The following is a 22,579-nucleotide window of genomic DNA, read 5'->3' on the forward strand; positions in this document are numbered from 1 at the left end:
AGGAGCTGGTAGATGGGAGTGTCAAATAAAGTGATGGTGGTTCTTCTTTTTCTCCCTCTTCTTGGTCAATCACAGGCTGGGCCAGCTGCATTTCTTGGTTGTGTGAAATGAGGAAGGCACAAGGGTGGAGCTGTGGTGAGGGAAGGTGGGAAAGTAAGAGGTGCATGTCAAAAACAGGATGAGTCTACCAGTATCTTGTATTCTTCCTGCCCCACCACTGACCAAGGGCTCAGCCATGCACCTGCCAAGAATGGCCAGTGCCGTCCATTGCAGGGGGTGAGGTGAGGCTAGGAATGGGAGGTATGCCTCATGATTGGTACAGATTGTTGGTAGGCGAGTGATGGGAGGGGGTGATGTAGTTCATTGAGCAGTGTGTGAGGCTAGTGATACAGTTGGTAGGAGATTGCTTTTGAAGATACGTTCACTGACCTTGACCAGTGGTCTGAGGTCCTGAAGCTTCTTTGGGCACTAGAGCCAGGTGGTAGGCATAACATTTTGGCAGAGACAGCCTCGGTGATGTAGTCCCACATCCTTCTTTCTGGAGGGCCTCCTGGCCTCTGTGAGTAGAGCATCTCTCTTGCAGTGTTGTCCCTCTGCACAAAGCTGAAGTGCTGTGTGAGAGACCGTGGGTGCCGCTTCCCTGGCTTGCCGAGCCATTTGTGCTCGTGCTGAAAGCACTTTCCAATTTTTTGAGGTTCGGAAGGGAATTCAGCTTTAAATGCTGAAGACTCCTATTTGAGATTTCTTTTTAATGTTAATGTTTTTTTTGAAAGGCAGTAAGGGCTGAAAAATGCATTTTTCACTTCATTTTAAATTTTTATTATTTCTGAACACATTGCTCCTTTAATTCATAGCCTTTTTAATTGGCCATAATTCATTGCGAACACAGCCTCGCTCCCAGAGGCTGTAAGAAGCTACAACGCCGCTCCTGGATGGGAACTTCGGGTTGGAGGCCTCCACTAACGCCACCAGGAGGGCGTTACGTGGTAAGTTAGTGCCGTTCTACAAATCTCCAGCCCCAGCGTGAATTTTTGTCCGGTTGCACTGCGGCATTTTCAGCAACCATAAACCTGAGGCCGCCGTGACATCGGCAGGTTTCTATTGAGGTCCAATTCTTTCCCCCAATGTTCCTTAAATTCAATGGAGTAATCTTGATTACACTGTGCTCTGTGCACTGGACTTTTCTCTGTCCTCACTTAGATTAGTGGCTGCCAGGAGAAGGTGGTTATCACCAGTGACCAAAGCAGGTCACCACAGCCTGTCATGCAGACATGACCACAGTTCTTTTGCCACACCATCAGAAAACCCTATATGTGTAAATGTTTGAGACACATCTCACCCTGACAACAACAGCTTGCAGTTATATAGCGCCTTTAACATGGGGGGGGGAGTGGTGGCCACGGGTCCAGTGGGGGGTGGGGAGTGGTGGCCGCAGGTCCAGTGGGGGGGGGAGGGGGAGTGGTGGCCACGGGTCTAGCGGGCTGGGGGGGGGAGTGGTGGCCGCAGGTCCAGTGGGGGGGGGAGGGGGAGTGGTGGCCACGGGTCTAGTGGGGTGGGGGGGGGGAGTGGTGGCCGCAGGTCCAGTGGGGGGGGGGAGGAGTGGTGGCCACGGGTCCAGTGGGGGGGGGGTGAGGGGTAAGTGGTAGCCACGGGTCTAGCGGGGTGGGGGGGGGAAGTGGTGTCCGTGGGTCCAGTGGGGGGGGAGGGGTGAGTGGTAGCCACGGGTCTAGCGGGGTCGGGGGGGGGAGTGGTGGCCGCAGGTCCAGTGGGGGGGGGGAGGGGGAGTGGTGGCCACGGGTCTAGCGGGGTGGGGGGGGGAGTGGTGGCCGCAGGTCCAGTGGGGGGGGGGAGGGGGAGTGGTGGCCACGGGTCTAGTGCAGTGGGGGGGGGGGGGAGTGGTGGCCGCAGGTCCAGTGGGGGGGGGGGAGGGGGAGTGGTGGCCACGGGTCTAGTGCAGTGGGGGGGGGGGGAGTGGTGGCTGCAGGTCCAGTGGGGGGGGGGAGGAGTGGTGGCCACGGGTCCAGTGGGGGGGGGGTGAGGGGTAAGTGGTAGCCACGGGTCTAGCGGGGTGGGGGGGGGGAAGTGGTGTCCGTGGATCCAGTGGGGGGGGGAGGGGTGAGTGGTCGCCACGGGTCTAGCGGGGTGGGGGGGGCGAGTGGTGGGCGTGGGTCTAGCGGGGTGGGGGGGGGAGTGGTGGCCACAGGTCGAGTAGGGGGGGGGAGGGGGAGTGGTGACCACGGGTCTAGCGGGGTGGGGGGGGTGGGGGAGTGGTGGCCGCAGGTCCAGTGGGGGGGGGGGAAGGGGGAGTGGTGGCCACGGGTCTAGCGGGGTGGGACGGGGGGGAGTGGTGGCCGCGGGTCTAGCCGGGGGGGGGAGAAGGTGGTGGCCATGGGTCTAGCAGGGTGGGGGGTGGGGAGTGCTGGCCGTGGGACTCGCGGGGGGGGGGGAGTGGTGGCCGCAGGTCCAGTGGGGGGGGGAGGGGGAGTGGCAGCCGTGGGTCCTGTGGGGGTGGGGGGGAGGGGTGAGTGGTGGCCACGGGTCCAGTGGGGGTGGGGGGAGGGGTGGCCGCGGGTCCAGTGGGGGGGGGGGTGAGGAGTGCGTGGTGGCCACGGGTCGAGCGGGGTCGGGGGGGGGGAAGTGGTGGCCGTGGGTCCAGTGGGGGGGGGAGGGGTGAGTGGTGGCCATGGGTCTAGCGGAGTGGGGGGAGGTCCTGTGGGGGGGGGAGTGGTGAGTGGTGGCCACGGGTCTAGCGGGGTGGGGGGGGTGGGGATTGGTGGCCGGAGGTGCTGTGGGGGGGGGGATGGGAGGGAGTGGTGGCCGCGGGTCCAGTGGGGGGTGGGGGGGGCGGGGAGTGGTGGCCACAGGTCTAGCGGGGGGGTGGGGGGAGAGTGGTGGCGGGGGTCCAGTGGGGGGGTGGGGGGAGAGTGGTGGCGGGAGTCCAGTGGAGGGGTGGGGGGAGAGTGGTAGCGGGGGTCCAGTGGGGGGGTGGGGGGAGAGTGGTGGCGGGGGTCCAGTGGGGGGGTGGGGGGAGAGTGGTAGCGGTGGTCCAGTGGGGGGGTGGGGGGAGAGTGGTGGCGGGGGTCCAGTGGGGGGGTGGGGGGAGAGTGGTGGCAGGGGTCCAGTGGGGGGTGGGGGGGGCAGGGAGTGGTGGTGGGGGTCCAGTGGGGGGAGAGTGGTGGCGGGGGTCCAGTGGGGGGATGGAGGGAGAGTGGTGGCGGGAGTCCAGTGGGGGGCTGGGTGGAGAGTTGTGGCGGGGGTCCAGTGGGGGGAGAGTGGTGGCCACAGGTCTAGTGGGGGGGTGGGGGGAGAGTGGTAGCGGTGGTCCAGTGGGGGGGTGGGGGGAGAGTGGTGGCGGGGGTCCAGTGGGGGGGTGGGGGGAGAGTGGTGGCGGGGGTCCAGTGGGGGGTGGGGGGGCAGGGAGTGGTGGCGGGGGTCCAGTGGGGGGGGTGGGGGGAGAGTGGTGGCGGGGGTCCAGTGGGGGGGTGGGGGAAGAGTGGTGGCGGTGGTCCAGTGGGGGGGGTGGGGGGAGAGTGGTGGCGGGGGTCCAGTGGGGGGGTGGGGGAAGAGTGGTGGCGGTGGTCCAGTGGGGGGGTGGGGCGAGAGTGGTGGCGGGGGTCCAGCTGGGGGGAAGACGTCCTTTGTGGCCCTTTCGGCAGCGGTGCGGTAGCAGTCTTTTCGGGGGAGCGGGCTTCAGTTTGCTTCAGCATCTCTGGTTGCCCTGGCATCTTCAACATTACGCGCATGCCCAGAGAGTTTTTAGCGCAGAAGCTCCGCCCCCCCAGACTAACTTCAGAGAGCACTGTGCCAAATTCAAATATTTCTTTGGCGAAAGTCTTGATTTCTTTTTCTGGCGCAAACGTACACAAAAAAATCGCACGTTAACATGCGCGGGCGTCAAAAATCCAGCAAGTGGTGAATAGGGGCCCTTCAATCTTTATATGAGCAGCAGGCCAGCTGTGGCATCAGACAGAGTTGCACTCCTTGATGTTTCTTCGGGGTCACTTCTGGAATATCTCGGAGACAATGATTGCAGGATTTTATTTCTGCAGTTGTCGGGTTTCCACGGAAGTAAACCGGCACCGACTGTAACTTTCCCTGTTGACCATTATACTGTACTCGCTTAATGCTTAGAAGCTTCGACCATTGACACTTCACATTCTTATGTTCATTATTTTTCATTAGACCATCTAAAACCTCTAGGATCTTCATCCTAAAAGCCTTCACAAACATTTCATGGACCTTTGTCTAACCTTCCCTAAACCTCGCACTACATTCCAGAAATCTTCTTTCAATCTTCACAGAATCATCTTAAATGGAGGCTAACCTTAAATATCTTAAGCTAAAGATAATTGCACTTCTGGTGATTCAACCCAAATAAAAGCCAATTTAGTCACAATGTCTCTTTTTAAGAAACATAGGAACAGGAGTAGGCCACTGAGCCTCTCGAAGCTGTTCCACCATTCAGTGAGATCAAGGTTGATCTGCGACCTAACTCCATACACTCGCCTTTGCCCCATATCCCTTAATACCTTTGGTTAACAAAAATCTATCAATCTCCGATTTAAAATTAACAATTGATCTAGCTTCAACTGCCGTTTGCGATAAAGATTCCAAACTTCTACCCTTTATGTGTCGAGAAGTTTCCTCATTTCACTCCTGAAAGGTCTGGCTCTAATGTTTATACTATGACCCCTAGGCCTGGAATTCCCAGCCAGCAGAAATAGTTTCTCTCTAACTACTCTATCTGTTCCACTTAATATCTTGAAAACTTCAATCAAATTACCCCTTAACCATCTAAATTATAGGGACTTCAACTCTAATTTCTATCATCTCTTGTCGTAACTTAACCCTTGGAGTCCAGGTATCATTCTGGTAAACCTCCGCTGCACTTCCTCCAAGGCCAATATATGTTTCCTAAGGTATGGTGCCCAGCACTGCTCACAGTCCTCCAGGTGTGGGGTAACCAGGGCTTTGTATAATTTGTATAAGCCTCTTGTATGGCTCAGAGACATGGACCATGTACAGTAGACACTTCAAGTCGCTGGAGAAATACCACCAACGATGTCTCCACAAGATCCGACAAACCTCTGGGAGGACAGACGCACCAACATTAGTGTCCTCAACCAGACCAACATTCCCAGCATTAAAGCACTGACCACACTTGATCAGTTCCGCTAGGCAGGCCACATTGTTCGCATGTCTGACACAAGACTCCCAAAGCAAGTGCTCTACTCGGAACTCCTTCACGGCAAACGAGCCAAAGGTGGGCAGAGGAAACGTTACAAGGACACCCTCAAGGCCTCCCTGATAAAGTGCCACATCCCCACTGACACCTGGGAGTTCCCGGACAAAGACTGCCCTAAGTGGTGGAAGTGCATCTGGGAGGGCGCTGGGCACCTCGAATCTCATCGCTGAGAGCATGCAGAAATTAAGCGCAGGCAGCGGAACGAGTGCACGGCAAACCAGCCCCACCCTCCCTTAGCCTCAACAACTATCTGTCCCACCTGTGACAGAGACGGTGGTTCTCGTATTGGACTGTTCATCCACCTATGAACTCATTTTAAGAGTGGAAGCAAGTCTTCCTTGACTTCGAGGGACTGCCTATGATGATGATGAACCAGGGCTTTGTATAATTTTTGTAAGATTTCTAAATCTCTCTGGCATTAAATTAACAGCAAGACCAATTCTTTTAAAACAATTTGGAATAAGTTTACGAAACACACACACATGCACATAGCCTATCGAACACAACAGCAGTCAATTAGTAATCTACGGACTCTACTGAATTACAACACGTAAGGTAATGAGTTATAGATTTACACAGACATATACTTCCCTCTGAGTCAAGCAAAGCAAGCGGCCTTCTTCCTTGCTTCTTGGTCTAGTCTGTGGAGAGGGAGGTTTCCTGCTTTGCCACAGTGTGAGCTGTGAGGAGGATGCTAAGAGGCTGCAGGGTGACTTGGATAAGTTAGGTGAGTGGGCAAATGCATGGCAGATGCAGTATAATGTGGATAAATGTGAGGTTATCCACTTTGGGGGCAAAAACATGGAGGCAGAATATTATCTGAATGGCGGCAGATTAGGAAAAGAGGAGGTGCAACGAGACCTGGGTGTCATGGTACATCAGTCATTGAAAGCTGGCATGCAGGTACAGCAGGCGGTGAAGAAGGTAAATGGCATGTTGGCCTTCATAGCTAGGGGATTTGAATATAAGAACAGGGACGTCTTAATGCAGGGCCTTGGTGAGGCCTCACCTGGAATATTGTGTTCAGTTTTGGTCTCCTAATCTGAGGAAGGACGTTCTTGCTATTGAGGGAGTGCAGCGCAGGTTCACCAGACTGATTCCCGGGATAGCAGGACTGACAAATGAGGAGAGACTGGATCGACTGGGCCTGTATTCACTGGAGTTTAGAAGAATGAGAGGGGATCTCATAGAAACATATAAAATTCTGACGGGACTGGACAGGTTAGATGCAGGAAGAATGTTCCCGATGTTGGGGAAGTCCAGAACCAGAGGTCACAGTCTAAGGATAAGGGGTAGGCCATTTAGGACTGAGAAGAGGAGAAACTTCTTCACTCAGAGGGTTGTTAACCTGTGGAATTCTCTACCGCAGAGAGTTGTTGATGCCAGTTCGTTAGATATATTCAAGAGGGAGTTAGATATGGCCCTGACGGCTAAAGGAATCAAGGGTTATGGAGAGAAAGCAAGAAAGAGGTACTGAGATGAATGATCAGCCATGATCTTATTGAATGGTGGTGCAGGCTCGAAGGGCCGAATGGCCTACTCCTGCACCTATTTTCTATGTTTCTATGTTTCTAAAAGAGAGAACAGGCTTTGCAGTTCCGTTTTTGTATCTCTTAAGGTCCACTGTCTCTTAACGTAAGTTGGTAAAGCCCCAGGATTGGGTCTTCATTCCAGGGCAGTTCGTTATTGGCTTTCCTCACACTTGTGGCTGTCTGCAGGATTTGGAGCCATTCCTTGATTCGGTTAATCGTTTTCCCATTAACACCTTTTCCAGTATGGTGAGCTTCGATGGGCACCACTCTGAAAGTCACGTTCCTTTTGTTCCTTAAGCTCCGCCCAGAAGAGAAGACTTGAACTTGGATGTATCCATTTTGTCTCTTGAATTCAAACCACAGCCTGTCTGTGTATTCTACACTTTTGACATTTATACATACACACGAAATTCACCTTTATTACATACATTCCATATCAATTTTATCATTAATATGCACTTTTATTCTTACAATAACTGCAGCATAACTTCTATCCCCTTGTATTCTAGTCCTCTAGATATAAAGGCCAGCATCCCATTAGCCGTTTTGATTATTTTCCGTACCTGTTCATGACATTTTAATGATCTAGGTACCTGGACCCCCAAGTCTCTTTGGACTTCCACTGTTTCTAGCTTTTCATCATCATCATAGGCAGTCCCTCGGAATCGAGGAAGACTTGCTTCCACTCCCAAAGTGAGTTCTTTGATGGCTGAACAGTCCGATACAGGTGGGACAGACATTCGTCGAGGGAAGGGATCGGTGGGGCTGGTTTGCCGCGCGCTCCTTCCGCTGCCTGCGCTTGGCCTCTTCACGCCCTTTGTGTTGAGACTCAAAGAGCTCAACGCCCTCCGGATGGACTTTCTCCACCGCGGGCGGTCTGCGGCCAGGGTCTCCCAGGTGTCAGTGGTGTGTTGCACTTTACCAGGGAGGTTTTGAGGGTGTCCTTCTAACGTTTCCGATGTCCTCCTTTGGCTCGTTTACCATGAAGGAGCTCCACATAAAGTATTTGCTAAGGGAGTCTCGTATCTGGCATGCGAACTATGTGGCCTGCCCAACGAAGCTGATCGAGTGTGGTCAGTGCTTCAATACTGGGGATGTTAGCCTGGTCGAGGACACTGATGTTTGTGCGCCTGTCCTCCCAGGGGATTTGCAGGATCTTGCAGAGACATCATTGGTGATATATCTCCAGCGACTTGAGGTGCTTTCTGTATATTGTCCATGCCTCAAATCCATACAGGAGGGCGGGTATTACTACAGCCCTGTAGACCATGAGATTGGTGGTAGATTTGAGGGCCTGGTCTTCAAACACTCTTTTCCTCAGACGGCCGAAGGCTGCACTGGCGCACTGGAGGCGATGTTGAATCTCCGCATCAATGTCTGCCTTGGTTGATAAGAGGCTTCCGAGATATGGGAAATGGTCCACGCTGTCGAGGGCCGCGCCGTGAATCTTGATGTGTAGCCTGTTCTATTGTTTTTAGGTCCAAAGTGGATGACCTCACACTTGCCTACATTGAAATCCATTTGCCACAGTTTTGCCGATTCACTTAATCTAGTAACATCCCCTTGTAATTTTACATTTTCATCTACACTAAGATTTTTCTCAAATTCAAAGAAAGTTGTAACTGTCAACATGAACAAACTTTGTCAAGATAACATGCTGCACTGATAGCAGAGTCATGCTGATTCATTATACAATATCTTCAGTTACAAGACTGTCAGTTCCCAGTTCTTATCCAAGGCTCAAAGGCATTTAGGAAGGGCTAAAAAGGCAAGGGAATACACAATAAATGAAAGGATACGAAGAAGTGTAGATGAACAAAGGGACCTTGGACTGCATGCCCACATATTCCTGAAGGTAGCAGGACAAGTAGATAAGGTGGTTAAGAAGGCATACGGAATACTTGCCTTTATTCGCTTAGCATAAAATATACGAGCAGGGAGGTAATACTTGAACTGTATAAAACACTAGTTAGGCCACAGCTAGAGCACTGTGTACAGTTCTGGTCACCACATTACAAGAAAGATATAATTGCACTATAGAGGGTACAGAGGAGGTTTATGAGGTTGTTGCCAGGACTGGAGAATTTTAGCTATGAGGAAAAATTGGGTTGTTTTCTTTAGAACAGAGGAGGCTGAGGTGAGACTTGATTAAGGTGTATAAAATTATGAGGGGCCATGATAGAGTGGATAGGAAGGATCTATTTCCCTTATCAGAGAGGTCAATAACCAGGGGGCATAGATTTAAAGTAATTGACCAGCAGTGCCTGATCTCCAGTCATCTTGGACCCCCTTGCCACTGGACCAAGACCTTGCTCTGCTAAGCCCATGTGGTAGCCGGTGGGCAACGGCCACCCCATGTTAAAAGAACTCATGCACAGGCATCTTACACCCTTCAAAATGAAGTTCGGGACCTGGAATGTCATTAAGGATGAAAAGCAACGCATTTGGAAAGCAGTGACAGCATCGGTCCAAGTCAGCATGGATTTATGAAAGGGAAATCATAGAAACATAGAAAATAGGTGCAGGAGTAGGCCATTCGGCTCTTCGAGCCTGCATCACCATTCAATAAGATCATGGCTGATCATTCACCTCAGTACCCCTTTTCTGCTTTCTCTCCATACCCCTTGATCCCCTTAGCCATAAGGGCCATATCTAACTCCCTCTTGAATATATCCAATGAACTGGCATGAACAACTCTCTGCGGCAGGGAATTCCACAAGTTAACAACTCTCTGAGTGAAGAAGTTTCTCCTTATCTCAGTCCTAAAAGACCTACCCCTTATCCTAAGACTGTGTCCGCTGGTTCTGGACTTCCCCAACATCGGGAACATTCTACCCACATCTAACCTGTCCCGTCCAGTCAAAATCTTACATGTTTCTATGAGATCTCCTCTCGTCCTTCTAAACACCAATGTATATAAAGGACCAGTTGATCCAATCTCTCCTCATATTTCACTCCTGCCATCCCGGGAATCAGTCTGGTGAACCTTCACTGCACTCCTTCAATCGCAAGAATGTCCTTCCTCAGATTAGGAGACCAAAACTGAACACAATAGTCTAGGTGAGGCCTCACCATGGCCCTGTACAACTGCAGTAAGACCTCCCTGCTCCTATACTCAAATCCCCTAGCTATGAAGGCCAACATGCCATTTGCCTTCTTCACTGCCTGCTGTACCTGCATGCCCACTTTCAGTGACTGATGAACCATGACACCCAGGTCTCGTTGCACCTCCCCTTTTCCTAATCTGCCGCTACTCAGATAATATTCTGTCTTCGCGTTTTTGCCCCCAAAGTGGATAACTTCACATTTATCCACATTATACTGCATCTGCCATGCATTTGCCCACTCACCTAACCTGTCCAAGTCACCCTGCAGCCTCTTAGCGTCCTCCTCACTGCTCACACCACCACCCAGTTTAGCGTCATCTGCAAACTTGGAGATATTACACTCAATTCCTTCATCTAAATCATTGAAGTATATTGTGAAGAGCTGGGGTCCCAGCACTGAGCCCTGCGGCACTCCACTAGTCACTGCCTGCCATTCTGAAAAGGACCCGTTTAACCCGATTCTCTGTTTCCTGTCTGCTAACCAGTTCTCTATCCATGTCAATATATTACCCCCAATACCATGTACTTTGATTTGGCACACCAATCTCTTGTGTGGGACCTTGTCAAACGCCTTTTGAAAGTCCAAATACACCACATCCACAGGTTCTCCCTTGTCCACTCTACTAGTTACATCCTCAAAAAATTCTAGAAGATTTGTCAAGCATGATTTCCCCTTCATAAATCCATGCTGACTTGGACCGATCCTGTCACTGCTTTCCAAATGCGCTGCTATTTCATCCTTAATAATTGATTCCACCATTTTCCCCAGTACTGATGTCAGGCTAACCGGTCTATAATTATCCACTTTCTCTCTTCCTCCCTTTTTAAAAAGTGATGTTACATTAACTACCCTCCAGTCCATAGGAACTGACTCAGAGTTGATAGACTGTTGGAAAATGATCACCAATGCATCCACTATTTCTAGGGCCACTTCCTTAAGTACTCTGGGATGCAGACTATCAGGCCCCAGGGATTTATTGGCCTTCAATCCCATCAATTTCCCTAATACAATTTCCCACCTGATAAGGATATCCTTTAGTTCCTCCTTCTCACTAGACCCTCGGTCCCCTCGTACTTCCGAAAGGTTATTTGTGTCTTCCTTCGTGAAGAGAACCAAAGTATTTGTTCAATTGGTCCACCATTTCTTTCTTCCCCATTATAAATTCACCTGAATCCGACTGCAAGGGACCCACGTTTGGCTTCACTAATCTTTTTCTCTTCACACACCTATAGAAGCTTTTGCAGTCAGTTTCTATGTTCCCGGCAAGCTTCTTCTCGTACTCTATTTTCCCCCTCTTAATTAAACCCTTTGTCCTTGTCTGCTGAATTCTAAATTTCTCCCAGTCCTCAGGTTTGCTGCTTTTTCTGGCCAATTTATATGCCTCTTCCTTGAATTTAACACTATCCTTAATTTCCTTTGTTAACCACGGTTGAGCCACCTTCCCCGTTTTATTTTTACTCCAGACAGGGATGTACAATTGCTGAAGTTCATTCATGTGATCTTTAAATGTTTGCCATTGCCTATCCACCGTCAACCCTTTACGTATCATTTGCCAGTCTATTCTAGCCAATTCACGTCTCAAACCATCGAAGTTACCTTTCCTCAAGTTCAGCACCTTAGTTTCTGTATTAACTGTGTCGCTCTCCATCTTAATAAAGAATTCTACCATGTTATGATCACTCTTCCCCAAGGGGCCTCGCACAACAAGATTGCTAATTAGTCCTTTCTCATTACACATCACCCAGTCTAGGATGGCCAGCTCCCTGGTTGGTTCCTCGACATATTGGTCTAGAAAACCATCCCGAATACACTCCAGGAAATCCTCCTCCACCGCATTGCTACCAGTTTGGTTAGCCCAATCAATATGTAGATTAAAGCCACCCATGATAACTGCTGTACCTTTATTGCATGCATCCTTAATTTCTTGTTTGATGCTGTTCCCAACCTCACTACTACTGTTTGGTGGTCTGTACACAACTCCCACTAGAGTTTTCTGCCCTTTGCCATTCCGTAGCTCCACCCATATCAATTCCACATCATCCAAGCTAATGTCCTTTCTTACTATTGCATTAATTTCCTCTTTAACTAGCAATGCCACCCCGCCTCCTTTTCCTTTCTATCTAACCTTCCTAAATGTTGAATACCCCTGGATGTTGAGTTCCCAGCCTTGGTCACCCTACAGCCATGTCTCCATGATGCTAATTACATCATACCCGTTAACTGCTATCTGCGCAGTTAATTTGTCCACCTTATTCCGAATACTCCTCGCATTGAGGCAGAAAGCCTTCAGGCTTGTCTTTCTAACACACTTTGCCCCTTTAGAATTTTGCTGTAATGTGGCACTTTTTGCTTTTTGCCTTAGGTTTCTCTGCCCTCCACTTTTACTTTTCTTCTTTCTATCTTTTGCTTCTGCCCCCATTCTACTTCCCTCTGACTCCCTGCATAGGTTCCCATCCCCCTGCCATTTTAGTTTAACTCCTCCCCAACAGCACTAGCAAACACTTCCCCTAGGACATTGGTTCTGGTCCTGCCCAGGTGCAGACCGTCTGGTTTGTACTGGTCCCACCTCCCCCAGAACCGGTTCCAATGTCTCAGGAATTTGAATCCCTCCCTTCTGCACCACTCTTCAAGCCATGTATTCATCTGAGCTATCCTGCGATTCCTACTCTGGCTCACACATGGCACTGGTAGCAATCCTGAGATTACTACTTTTGAGGTCCTACTTTTTAATTTAGCTCCTAGCTCCCTAAATCCATCTTGTAGGACCTCATCCCGTTTTTTACCTATATCTTTGGTACCTATATGCACCACGACAATTGGCTGTTCACCCTCCCTTTTCAGAATGCCCTGCACCCGCTCCGAGACATCCTTGACCCTCGCACCAGCGAGGCAACATACCATCCTGGAGTCTCGGTTGTGGCCGCAGAAACATCTATCTATTCCCCTTACAATTGAATCCCTTATCACTATAGCTCTCCCACTCTTTTTCCTGCCCTCCTGTGCAGCAGAGCCACCCATGGTGCCATGAGCTTGGCTGCTGCTACCCTCCCCTGATGAGACATCCCCCCCCAGTGGTACCCAAAGCGGTGTATCTGTTTTGCAGGGGGATGACCGCAGGGGACCCCTGCACAACCTTCCTTGCAATGCTCTTCCTGTTGGTCATCCATTCCCTATCTGGCTGTGGACCCTTTACCTGCGGTAAGACCAACTCACTAAACGTGCTATTCACGTCATTCTCAGCATCATGGATGCTCCAGAGTTTATCCACCCACAGCTCCAGTGCCACAATGTGGTCCGTCAGGAGCTGCAGGTGGATACACTTCCCACACACGTAGTCATCAGGGACACCAGAAGTGTCTCTGACTTCCCACATAGTACAGGAGGAGCATAACACGTGTCCGAGCTCTCCTGCCATGACTTAACCCTTAGATAAACTTAATTTGGCAACAACAATGCTAAAGGTTACTTACTGATGAAGAAAATAAAAAGAAAAACTACTTACCAATCACCAGTCAATCACTTACCCCCTTGGCTGTGACGTCACCTTTCGATTTCTTTCTACTTCTTTTTTGCCTTCTCACCCTGCTGCAGCTGCACCAGCTGGGCCTTTATAGGCCTCCCCACATTGCTCCTCGATCTCCTGCCTCACCGACAATATATATTAATGATTTAGATGATGGAATTGAGTGTAATATCTCCAAGTTTGCAGATGCCACTAAACTGGGTGGCGGTGTGAGCCATGAGGAGGACACTAAGAGGCTGAATGGTGACTTGGACAGGTTAGGTGAGTGGGCCAATGCATGGCAGATGCAGTATAATGTGGATAAATGTGAGGTTATCCACTTTGGGGGCAAAAACACAAAGGCAGAATATTATCTGAATGGCGGCAGATTAGGAAAAGGGGAGGTGCAATGAGACCTGGGTGTCATGGTTCATCAGTCATTGTAAGTTGGCATGCAGGTACAGCAGGCAGTGAAGAAGGCAAATGGTATGTTGGCCTTCATAGCTAGGGGATTTGAGTATAGGAGCAGGGCAGTCTTACTGCAGTTGTACAGGGCCTTGGTGAGACCTCACCTGGAATGTTGTGTTCAGTTTTGGTCTCCTAATCTGAGGAAGGACGTTCTTGCTATTGAGGGAGTGCAGCGAAGGTTCACCAGACTGATTCCAGGGATGGCTGGACTGACATATGAGGAGAGACTGGATCAACTGGGCCTTTATACCCTGGAGTTTAGAAGGATGACAGGGGATCTCATAGAAACGTATAAGTTTCTGACGAGACTGGACGTTAGATGCGGGAAGAATATTCCCGATGTTGGGAAAGTCCAGAACCAGGGGACACAGTCTTAGGATAAGGGGTAGGCCATTTAGGACTGAGATGAGGAGAAACTTCTTCACTCAGAGAGTTGTTAACTTGTGGAATTCCCTGCCGCAGAGAGTTGTTCATGCCAGTTCATTGGATATATTCAAGAGGGAGTTAGATATGGCCCTTACGGCTAAAGGGATCAAGGGGTATGGAGAGAAAGCAGGAAAGGGGTACTGAGGGAATGATCAGCCATGACCTTATTGAATGGTGGTGCAGGCTCGATGGGCCGAATGGCCTAATCCTGTACCTAATTTCTATGTTTCTATGTCAGGACCCTCATGGACAACTCAGTCACCTGAGAACTAACTTTTGGAGTGGAAGCAAGTCTTCCTCGATTTCCAGGGACTCCCTATGATGATGAATTGGTCGAAGGATTAGACGGAAGTTGAGGAAAATGTTTTTCACCCAGAGGGTGGTGTGGGTCTGGAACTGACTGCCTGAAAGAATGGTAGAGGTAGAAACCCTCATCACATTTTAAAAGTACTTGGAAGTGCCGTAACCTACAGGGCTACAGACTGGAAAGTGGGATTAGGCTGGGTAGCGCTTATTTGGCTGGCACAGACATGATGGGTTGAATGGCCTCCTTATGTGCTGTAAATTGCTGTGGTTCCATGATTCTACTTGTGTCCTTTTTTGTTTGTTTGGGACCACCAGCTTTAATTTGTAGTGACTTGCCATCTTGCCTGAATACTAAAATTGCATTAGGAAATTAACCACTTTGCTTAGACTGCTGAGAATGAATCACCTTTAGCTGAACTACAACAACAACTTGCATTTATATAGCGCCTTTAATATATTGAAACATCCCAATGTGCTTCACAGGAGTATTAACAGATAAAAAATTTGACACCGAGCCACTTAAGTAGAAATTAGCGCAGGTGACCAAAAGCTTGGTCAAAGAGGTATGTTTCAAGGAGCGTCTTGAAGGAGGAAACAAAGGCAGAGAGGCAGAGAGATTTAGGCAGGGATTTCCAGAGTATGGGGCCTAGGCAACAGAAGGTAAGGCCACCAATGGTTGAGCAGTTATAATCAAGGATGTTCAAGAGCGCAGAATTAAAGAAGCGCAGACATCTCGGGGGGTTGTAGGGCTGGAGGAGATTACAGAGATAAAGAGGGGTGAGGCAATGGAGGGATTTCAAAATCTTTCTTGGATTTAACACTATCCCTAATTTCCCTTGTAAGCCACGGTTGAGCCACCTTCCCCATTTTATTTTTATGTCAGACAGGGATGTACAATTGTTGAAGTTCATCCATGTGATCTTTAAATGTCTGCCATTGCCTATCCACCGTCAACCCTTTAAGTATCATTCGCCAGTCTATCCTAGCCAATTCACATCTCATGCCGTCGAAGTTATCTTTCTTTAAGTTCAGGACTCTAGTCTCTGAATTAACAGTGTCACTCTCCATCTTAATGAAGAATTCTACCATATTATGGTCACTCTTCCCCAAGGGGCCTCGCACAACAAGATTGCTAATTAATCCTCTCTCAGTCTCGGATGGCCAGCTCTCTAGTTGGTTCCTCGACATATTGGTCTAGAAAACCATCCTTTATACACTCCAGGAAATCCTCCTCCACCGTATTGCTACCAGTTTGGCTAGCCCAATCTATATGTAGATTAAAGTCACCCATGATAACTGCTGTACCTTTATTGCACAAAACCCATAATTTCTTGTTTGATGCCATCCCCAAACTCACTTTGACTGTTTGGTGGTCTGTACACAACTCCCACTAGCGTTTTCTGCCCTTTGATGTTTTGCAGCTCTACCCATACAGATTCCACCTCATCCAAGCTAATGTCCTTCCTTAATATTGTGTTAATCTCCTCTTTAACCAGCAACGCTACCCCACCTCCTTTTTCTTTCTGTCTATCTGTCCTGAATATTGAATACCCTTGGATGTTGAGTTCCCAGCCTTGGTCACCCTGGAGCCATGTCTCCGTAATCCCAATTGCATCATATCCGTTAACAGCTATCTGCGCAGTTAGTTCAGCCACCTTATTACGAATGCTCCTTCAGACACAGAGTCATCAGGCTTGTTTTTTTTAACACTCTTTGTTCTTTTAGGATTATGTTGTAATGTGGCCCTTTTTGATCTTTGTCTTTGATTTTTCTGCCCTCCACTTTTACTTTTTTCCTTTCTACCTTTTGCTTCTGACCTCATTTTATTTCCCTCTGTCTCCCTGCATAGGTTCCCATCCCCCTGTCCTATTAGTTTAACTCCTCCCCAACAGCACTAGCAAACACTCCCCCTAGGACATTGGTTCCAATCCTACCCAGGTGCAGACCGTCCGGTTTGTACTGGTCCCACCTCCCCCAGAACGGGTTCCAATGTCCCAGGAATTTGAATCCCTCCCTCTTGCACCACTCCTCAAGCCACGTATTCATCTGAGCTATCCTGCAATTCCTACTCTGACTAGCACGTGGCACTGGTAGCAATCCTGAGATTACTATCTTTTAAGGGCCTACTTTTTAATTTAACTCCTAGCTCCCTAAATTCAGCCTGTAGGACTTCATCCCGCTTTTTACCTATATCGTTAGTACCTATATGCACGACGACAACTGGCTGTTTTCCCTCCCCCTCCAGAATGCCCTGCAGCCACTCCAAGACATCCTTGACCCTTGCACCAGGGAGGCAACATACCATCCTGGAGTCTCGTTTGCGGCCGCAGAAACACCTATCTATTCCCCTTACAATAGAATCCCCTACCACTATTGCTCTCCCACTTTTTTCCTGCCCTCCTGCGCAGCAGAGCCACCCACGGTTCCATGAACTTGGCTGCTGCTGCCTTCCCCTGATGAGCCATCCCCCTGCAACAGTATCCAAAGCGGTATATTTGTTTTGGAGGGAGATGACCGCAGGGGACTCCTGCACTACCTTCCTACTACTGCTCTGCCTGATGGTCACCCATTCCCTATCTGCCTGTGTACCCGTTGTCTGCGGTGTAACCAACTCTCTAAATGTGCTATCCACAACATCGCGGATGCCCCAGAGTGAATCCACCCGCAGCTCCAGTTCCGCAATGCGGTTTGACAGGAGCTGCAGCTGGACACACTTCCCACACACATAGTAGTCAGGGACACTGGAAGTGTCACTGATTTCCCACATAGCACAGGAGGAGCATGGCACGGCACTGTGCTCAACTGGCATGACTTAACCCTTAAATTACTTAATTTGGCAACAATGACAACGGTTTCCTACTGATAAGAAAAAGAAAAAATATAAAGGAAAAAGAAAAACTACACCAATCAGCCAGCCAATCACTTACCCTCTTGGCTGTGACATCAAACTTCGATTACTTTTTACTTCTTTGATTACTTCCTGCCTCGCTGCTCCCTCTCTGCCACTGCTCCCTCTCTGCCACCGACCTCCTCTCGCGATGCTGCTCGCTCTCTGCCTCCAATCTCCTCTCGCGATGCTGCTCGCTCTCTGCCTCCAATCTCCTCTCGCGATGCTGCTTGCTCTCAGCCACCGACCTCCTCTCGCGATGCTGCTCGCTCTCTGCCTCCAATCTCCTCTCGCGATGCTGCTCGCTCTCTGCCTCCAATCTCCTCTCGCGATGCTGCTCGCTCTCAGCCACTGACCTCCTCTCGCGATGCTGCTCACTCTCTGCCTCCAATCTCCTCTCGCGATGCTGCTCGCTCTCTGCCTCCAATCTCCTGTCGCGAAGCTGCTCGCTCTCTGCCTCCAATCTCCTCTCGCGATGCTGCTCGCTCTCTGCCTCCAATCTCCTCTCGCGATGTTGCTCGCTCTCTGCCTCCAATCTCCTCTCGCGATGCTGCTCGCTCTCTGCCTCCAATCTCCTCTCGCGATGCTGCTCGCTCTCAGCCATCGACCTCCTCTCGCGATGCTGCTCCCTCTTAGCCTCCAATCTCCTCTCGCTATGCTGCTCGCTCTCTGCCTCCAATCTCCTCTCGCGATGCTGCTCGCTCTCAGCCATCGACCTCCTCTCGCGATGCTGCTCCCTCTTAGCCTCCAATCTCCTCTCGCGATGCTGCTCGCTCTCTGCCTCCAATCTCCTCTCGCGATGCTGCTCGCTCTCAGCCACCGACCTCCTCTCGCGATGCTGCTCCCTCTTAGCCTCCAATCTCCTCTCGCGATGCTGCTCGCTTTCTGCCTCCAATCTCCTCTCGCGATGCTGCTCCCTCTCAACCACCGACCTCCTCTCGCGATGCTGCTCGCTCTCTGCCTCCAATCTCCTGTCGCGATGCTGCTCGCTCTCTGCCTCCAATCTCCTCTCGCGATGCTACTCGCTCTCTGCCTCCAATCTCCTCTCGCGATGCTGCTCGCTCTCTGCCTCCAATCTCCTCTCGCGATGCTGCTCACTCTCTGCCTCCAATCTCCTCTCGCGATGCTGCTCGCTCTCAGCCTCCAATCTCCTCTCGCGATGCTGCTCGCTCTCAGCCACCGACCTCCTCTCGCGATGCTGCTCGCTTTCTGCCTCCAATCTCCTCTCGCGATGCTGCTCGCTCTCAGCCTCCAATCTCCTCTCGCGATGGAGCTCGCTCTCAGCCTCCAATCTCCTCTCGCGATGGAGCTCGCTTTCTGCCTCCAATCTCCTCTCGCGATGCTGCTCGCTCTCAGCTGCCGACCTCCTCTCGCGATGCTGCTCGCTTTCTGCCTCCAATCTCCTCTCGCGATGCTGCTCGCTCTCAGCCTCCAATCTCCTCTCGCGATGCTGCTCGCTCTCTGTCTCCAATCTCCTCTCGCGATGCTGCTCGCTCTCAGCCTCCAATCTCCTCTCGCGATGCTGCTCGCTCTCAGCCTCCAATCTCCTCTCGCGATGCTGCTCGCTTTCTGCCTCCAATCTCCTCTCGCGATGGAGCTCGCTTTCTGCCTCCAATCTCCTCTCGCGATGGAGCTCGCTTTCTGCCTCCAATCTCCTCTCGCGATGGAGCTCGCTCTCAGCCTCCAATCTCCTCTCGCGATGGAGCTCGCTTTCTGCCTCCAATCTCCTCTCGCGATGCTGCTCGCTCTCAGCTGCCGACCTCCTCTCGTGATGCTGCTCGCTCTCTGCCTCCAATCTCCTCTCGCGATGCTGCTCGCTCTCAGCCTCCAATCTCCTCTCGCGATGCTGCTCGCTCTCAGCCTCCAATCTCCTCTCGCGATGGAGCTCGCTCTCAGCTGCCGACCTCCTCTCGTGATGCTGCTTGCTCTCTGCCTCCGACCTCCTCTCGCGATGGAGCTCGCTCTCAGCCTCCAATCTCCTCTCGCGATGCTGCTCGCTCTCAGCCTCCAATCTCCTCTCGCGATGCTGCTCGCTCTCAGCTGCCGACCTCCTCTCGTGATGCTGCTCGCTCTCTGCCTCCGACCTCCTCTCGCGATGGAGCTCGCTTTCTGCCTCCGACCTCCTCTCGCGATGGAGCTCGCTTTCTGCCTCTGACCTCCTCTCGTGATGCTGCTCGCTCTCTGCCTCCGACCTCCTCTCGCGATGGAGCTCGCTTTCTGCCTCCGACCTCCTCTCGCGATGGAGCTCGCTTTCTGCCTCCGACCTCCTCTCGCGATGGAGGTCGCTTTCTGCCTCTGACCTCCTCTCGTGATGCTGCTCGCTCTCTGCCTCCGACCTCCTCTCGCGATGCTGCTCGCTCTCTGCCTCCGACCTCCTCTCGCGATGGAGCTCGCTTTCTGCCTCTGACCTCCTCTCGCGATGGAGCTCGCTTTCTGCCTCCGACCTCCTCTCGCGATGGAGCTCGCTTTCTGCCTCCGACCTCCTCTCGCGATGGAGCTCGCTTTCTGCCTCCGACCTCCTCTCGCGATGGAGCTCGCTTTCTGCCTCCGACCTCCTCTCGCGATGCTGCTCGCTCTCTGCCTCCGACCTCCTCTCGCGATGCTGCTCGCTCTCTGCCTCCGACCTCCTCTCGCGATGGAGCTCGCTTTCTGCCTCCGACCTCCTCTCACGATGGAGCTCGCTTTCTGCCTCCGACCTCCTCTCGCGATGGAGCTCGCTTTCTGCCTCCGACCTCCTCTCGCGATGGAGCTCGCTTTCTGCCTCTGACCTCCTCTCGCGATGGAGCTCGCTTTCTGCCTCTGACCTCCTCTCGCGATGGAGCTCGCTTTCTGCCTCTGATCTCCTCTCGCGATGGAGCTCGCTCTCTGCCTCCAATCTCCTCTCGCGATGCTGCTCGCTCTCAGCTGCTGACCTCCTCTCGCGATGCTGCTCGCTCTCAGCTGCCGACCTCCTCTCGCCATGCTGCTCGCTTTCTGCCTCCGACCTCCTCTCGCGATGGAGCTCGCTTTCTGCCTCTGACCTCCTCTCGCGATGGAGCTCGCTTTCTGCCTCTGATCTCCTCTCGCGATGGAGCTCGCTCTCTGCCTCCAATCTCCTCTCGCGATGCTGCTCGCTCTCAGCTGCTGACCTCCTCTCGCGATGCTGCTCGCTCTCAGCTGCCGACCTCCTCTCGCCATGCTGCTCGCTCTCTGCCTCTGACCTCCTCTCGCGATGGAGCTCGCTCTATAGGTCAGCAAGCACAGGAGTGATGGGTGAGCAGGACTTGGTGCGAGTTAGGACATGAGCAGCCGAGTTTTGGATCACTTCTAGTTTATGTAGGGTAGAATGTGGGAGGCCAGCCAGGACTGCACTGAAACATTCAAGTCTAAAGATTACAAAGGCATGGATGAGGGCTTCAGCTGCAGATGAACTGAGGCAAGAGCCAAGACGGGCGATGTTATGGAGGTGGAAATAGGCAGTCTTAGTTATGCTGTGGCTCCGTGGTCAAAAGCTCATTTCAGGGTCAAATAGGACACCAAGGTTGCGAACAGTCTGGTTCAGCCTCAGTCAGAAGTTGGGGAGAGGGATGGGGTCAGTAACCATGGAACGGAGTTTGTGGCGGGAACCGAAAAAAATGGCTTCGGTCTTCCCAGTATTCAATTGGAGAAAATTTCTGCTCATCCAGAACCGGATGTCGGACAAGCAGTCTGACAATTTAGAGACCGTAGAGGGGTCGAGAGAAGTGCTGATGATGTAGAACTGGGTGTCATCAGCATTCATGTGGAAACTGATGCTGTGTTTTTGGATGATGTCACCAAGGGGCAGCATGTAGATGAGAAATAGGATGGGGCCAAGGATAGATCCTTTGGGGGACAGCAGAGGTAATGGTGCGGGTGTGGGAAAATAAGCCGTTGAAGGTGATTCTCTGGCTACAATTCGATAGACAAGAATGGAACCAAGCAAGTGCAGTCCCACCCAGCTGAATGGTGGAGAGGTGTTAGAGAAGGTCAACAGTGTCAAAGGTTGCAGACAAGTCAAGAAGGACAAAGATGGATAGTTTGCCTTTGTCACAATCACAGGATGCCATTTGCGACTTTGATGAGAGCCGTTTCGGTACTGTGACAGGCATGGAAACCGGATTGGACGGATTCAAACATGGAGTTGTGGGAAAGATGGGCACAGACTTGGGAGGCGACATCATGTTCCCAAATAATAACTTCACGGTGGGGCAGACAATAATCAAGGGAATAATGGAGGCATGTGAAAAAGGAACGGCAGTAATCATGGGGGATTTTAACCTACATATCGATTGGTCAAATCAAATCGTACAAGGTAGCCTTGAGGAGGAATTCATAGAATGCATACGGGATTGTTTCTTAGAACAGTATGTTACAGAACCTACAAGGGAGCAAGCTATCTTAGATCTGGTCCTGTGTAATGAGACAGGAATAATAAACGATCTCCTAGTAAAAGGTCCTCTCGGAATGAGCGATCACAGTATGGTTGAATTTGCAATACAGATTGAGGTTGAGGAAGTAGTGTCTCAAATGAGCGTACTATGCTTAAACAAAGGGGACTACAGTGGGATGAGGGCAGAGTTGGCTAAAGTAGACTGGGAACACAGACTAAACGGTGGTACAATTGAGGAACAGTGGAGGACTTTTAAGGAGCTCTTTCATAGTGCTCAACAAAAATATATTCCAGTGAAAAAGAAGGGCAGTAAGAGAAGGGATAACCAGCCGTGGATAACCAAGGAAATAAAGAAGAGTATCAAATTAAAAACCAATGCATATAAGGTGGCCAAGGTTAGTGGGAAACTAGAAGATTGGGAAAATTTTAAACGACAGCAAAGAATGACTAAGAAAGCAATAAAGAAAGGAAAGATAGATTACGAAAGTAAACTTGCGCAAAACATAAAAACAGATAGTAAAAGCTTTTACCGATATATAAAACGGAAAAGAGTGACTAAAGTAAATGTTGGTCCCTCAGAAGATGAGAAGGGGGAGTTAATAATGGGAAACGTGGAAATGGCTGAGACCTTAAATAATTCGGTCTTCACAGTGGAAGACACAAAAACTATGCCAAAAATTGCTGGTCACGGGAATGTGGGAAGGGAGGACCTTGA

At 50.9% G+C, this 22,579-nt stretch overlaps 2 protein-coding genes across 5 annotated transcripts in view; one reads left to right on the forward strand and one right to left on the reverse strand.

Moving 5' to 3' along the window:
• apbb1ip (amyloid beta (A4) precursor protein-binding, family B, member 1 interacting protein) overlaps positions 1–22,579 on the forward strand; it is a 213,393-nt gene that overhangs the window by 37,982 nt on the left and 152,832 nt on the right. The gene's annotated exons all lie outside the window — the stretch shown is intronic.
• LOC139264157 (trichohyalin-like) lies at positions 6,859–21,655 on the reverse strand. Its single transcript, XM_070880243.1, has 3 exons — positions 21,572–21,655; positions 18,969–20,697; positions 6,859–7,154 (listed from the first exon to the last, which is right to left on the reverse strand). Exons 1-3 carry the CDS (start codon positions 21,653–21,655, stop codon positions 6,859–6,861), a joined length of 2,109 nt encoding a protein of 702 aa, XP_070736344.1.

Source organism: Pristiophorus japonicus, chromosome 5 (assembly GCF_044704955.1).
Source record: "Pristiophorus japonicus isolate sPriJap1 chromosome 5, sPriJap1.hap1, whole genome shotgun sequence".
Taxonomy (NCBI): Eukaryota; Metazoa; Chordata; class Chondrichthyes; family Pristiophoridae; genus Pristiophorus; species Pristiophorus japonicus.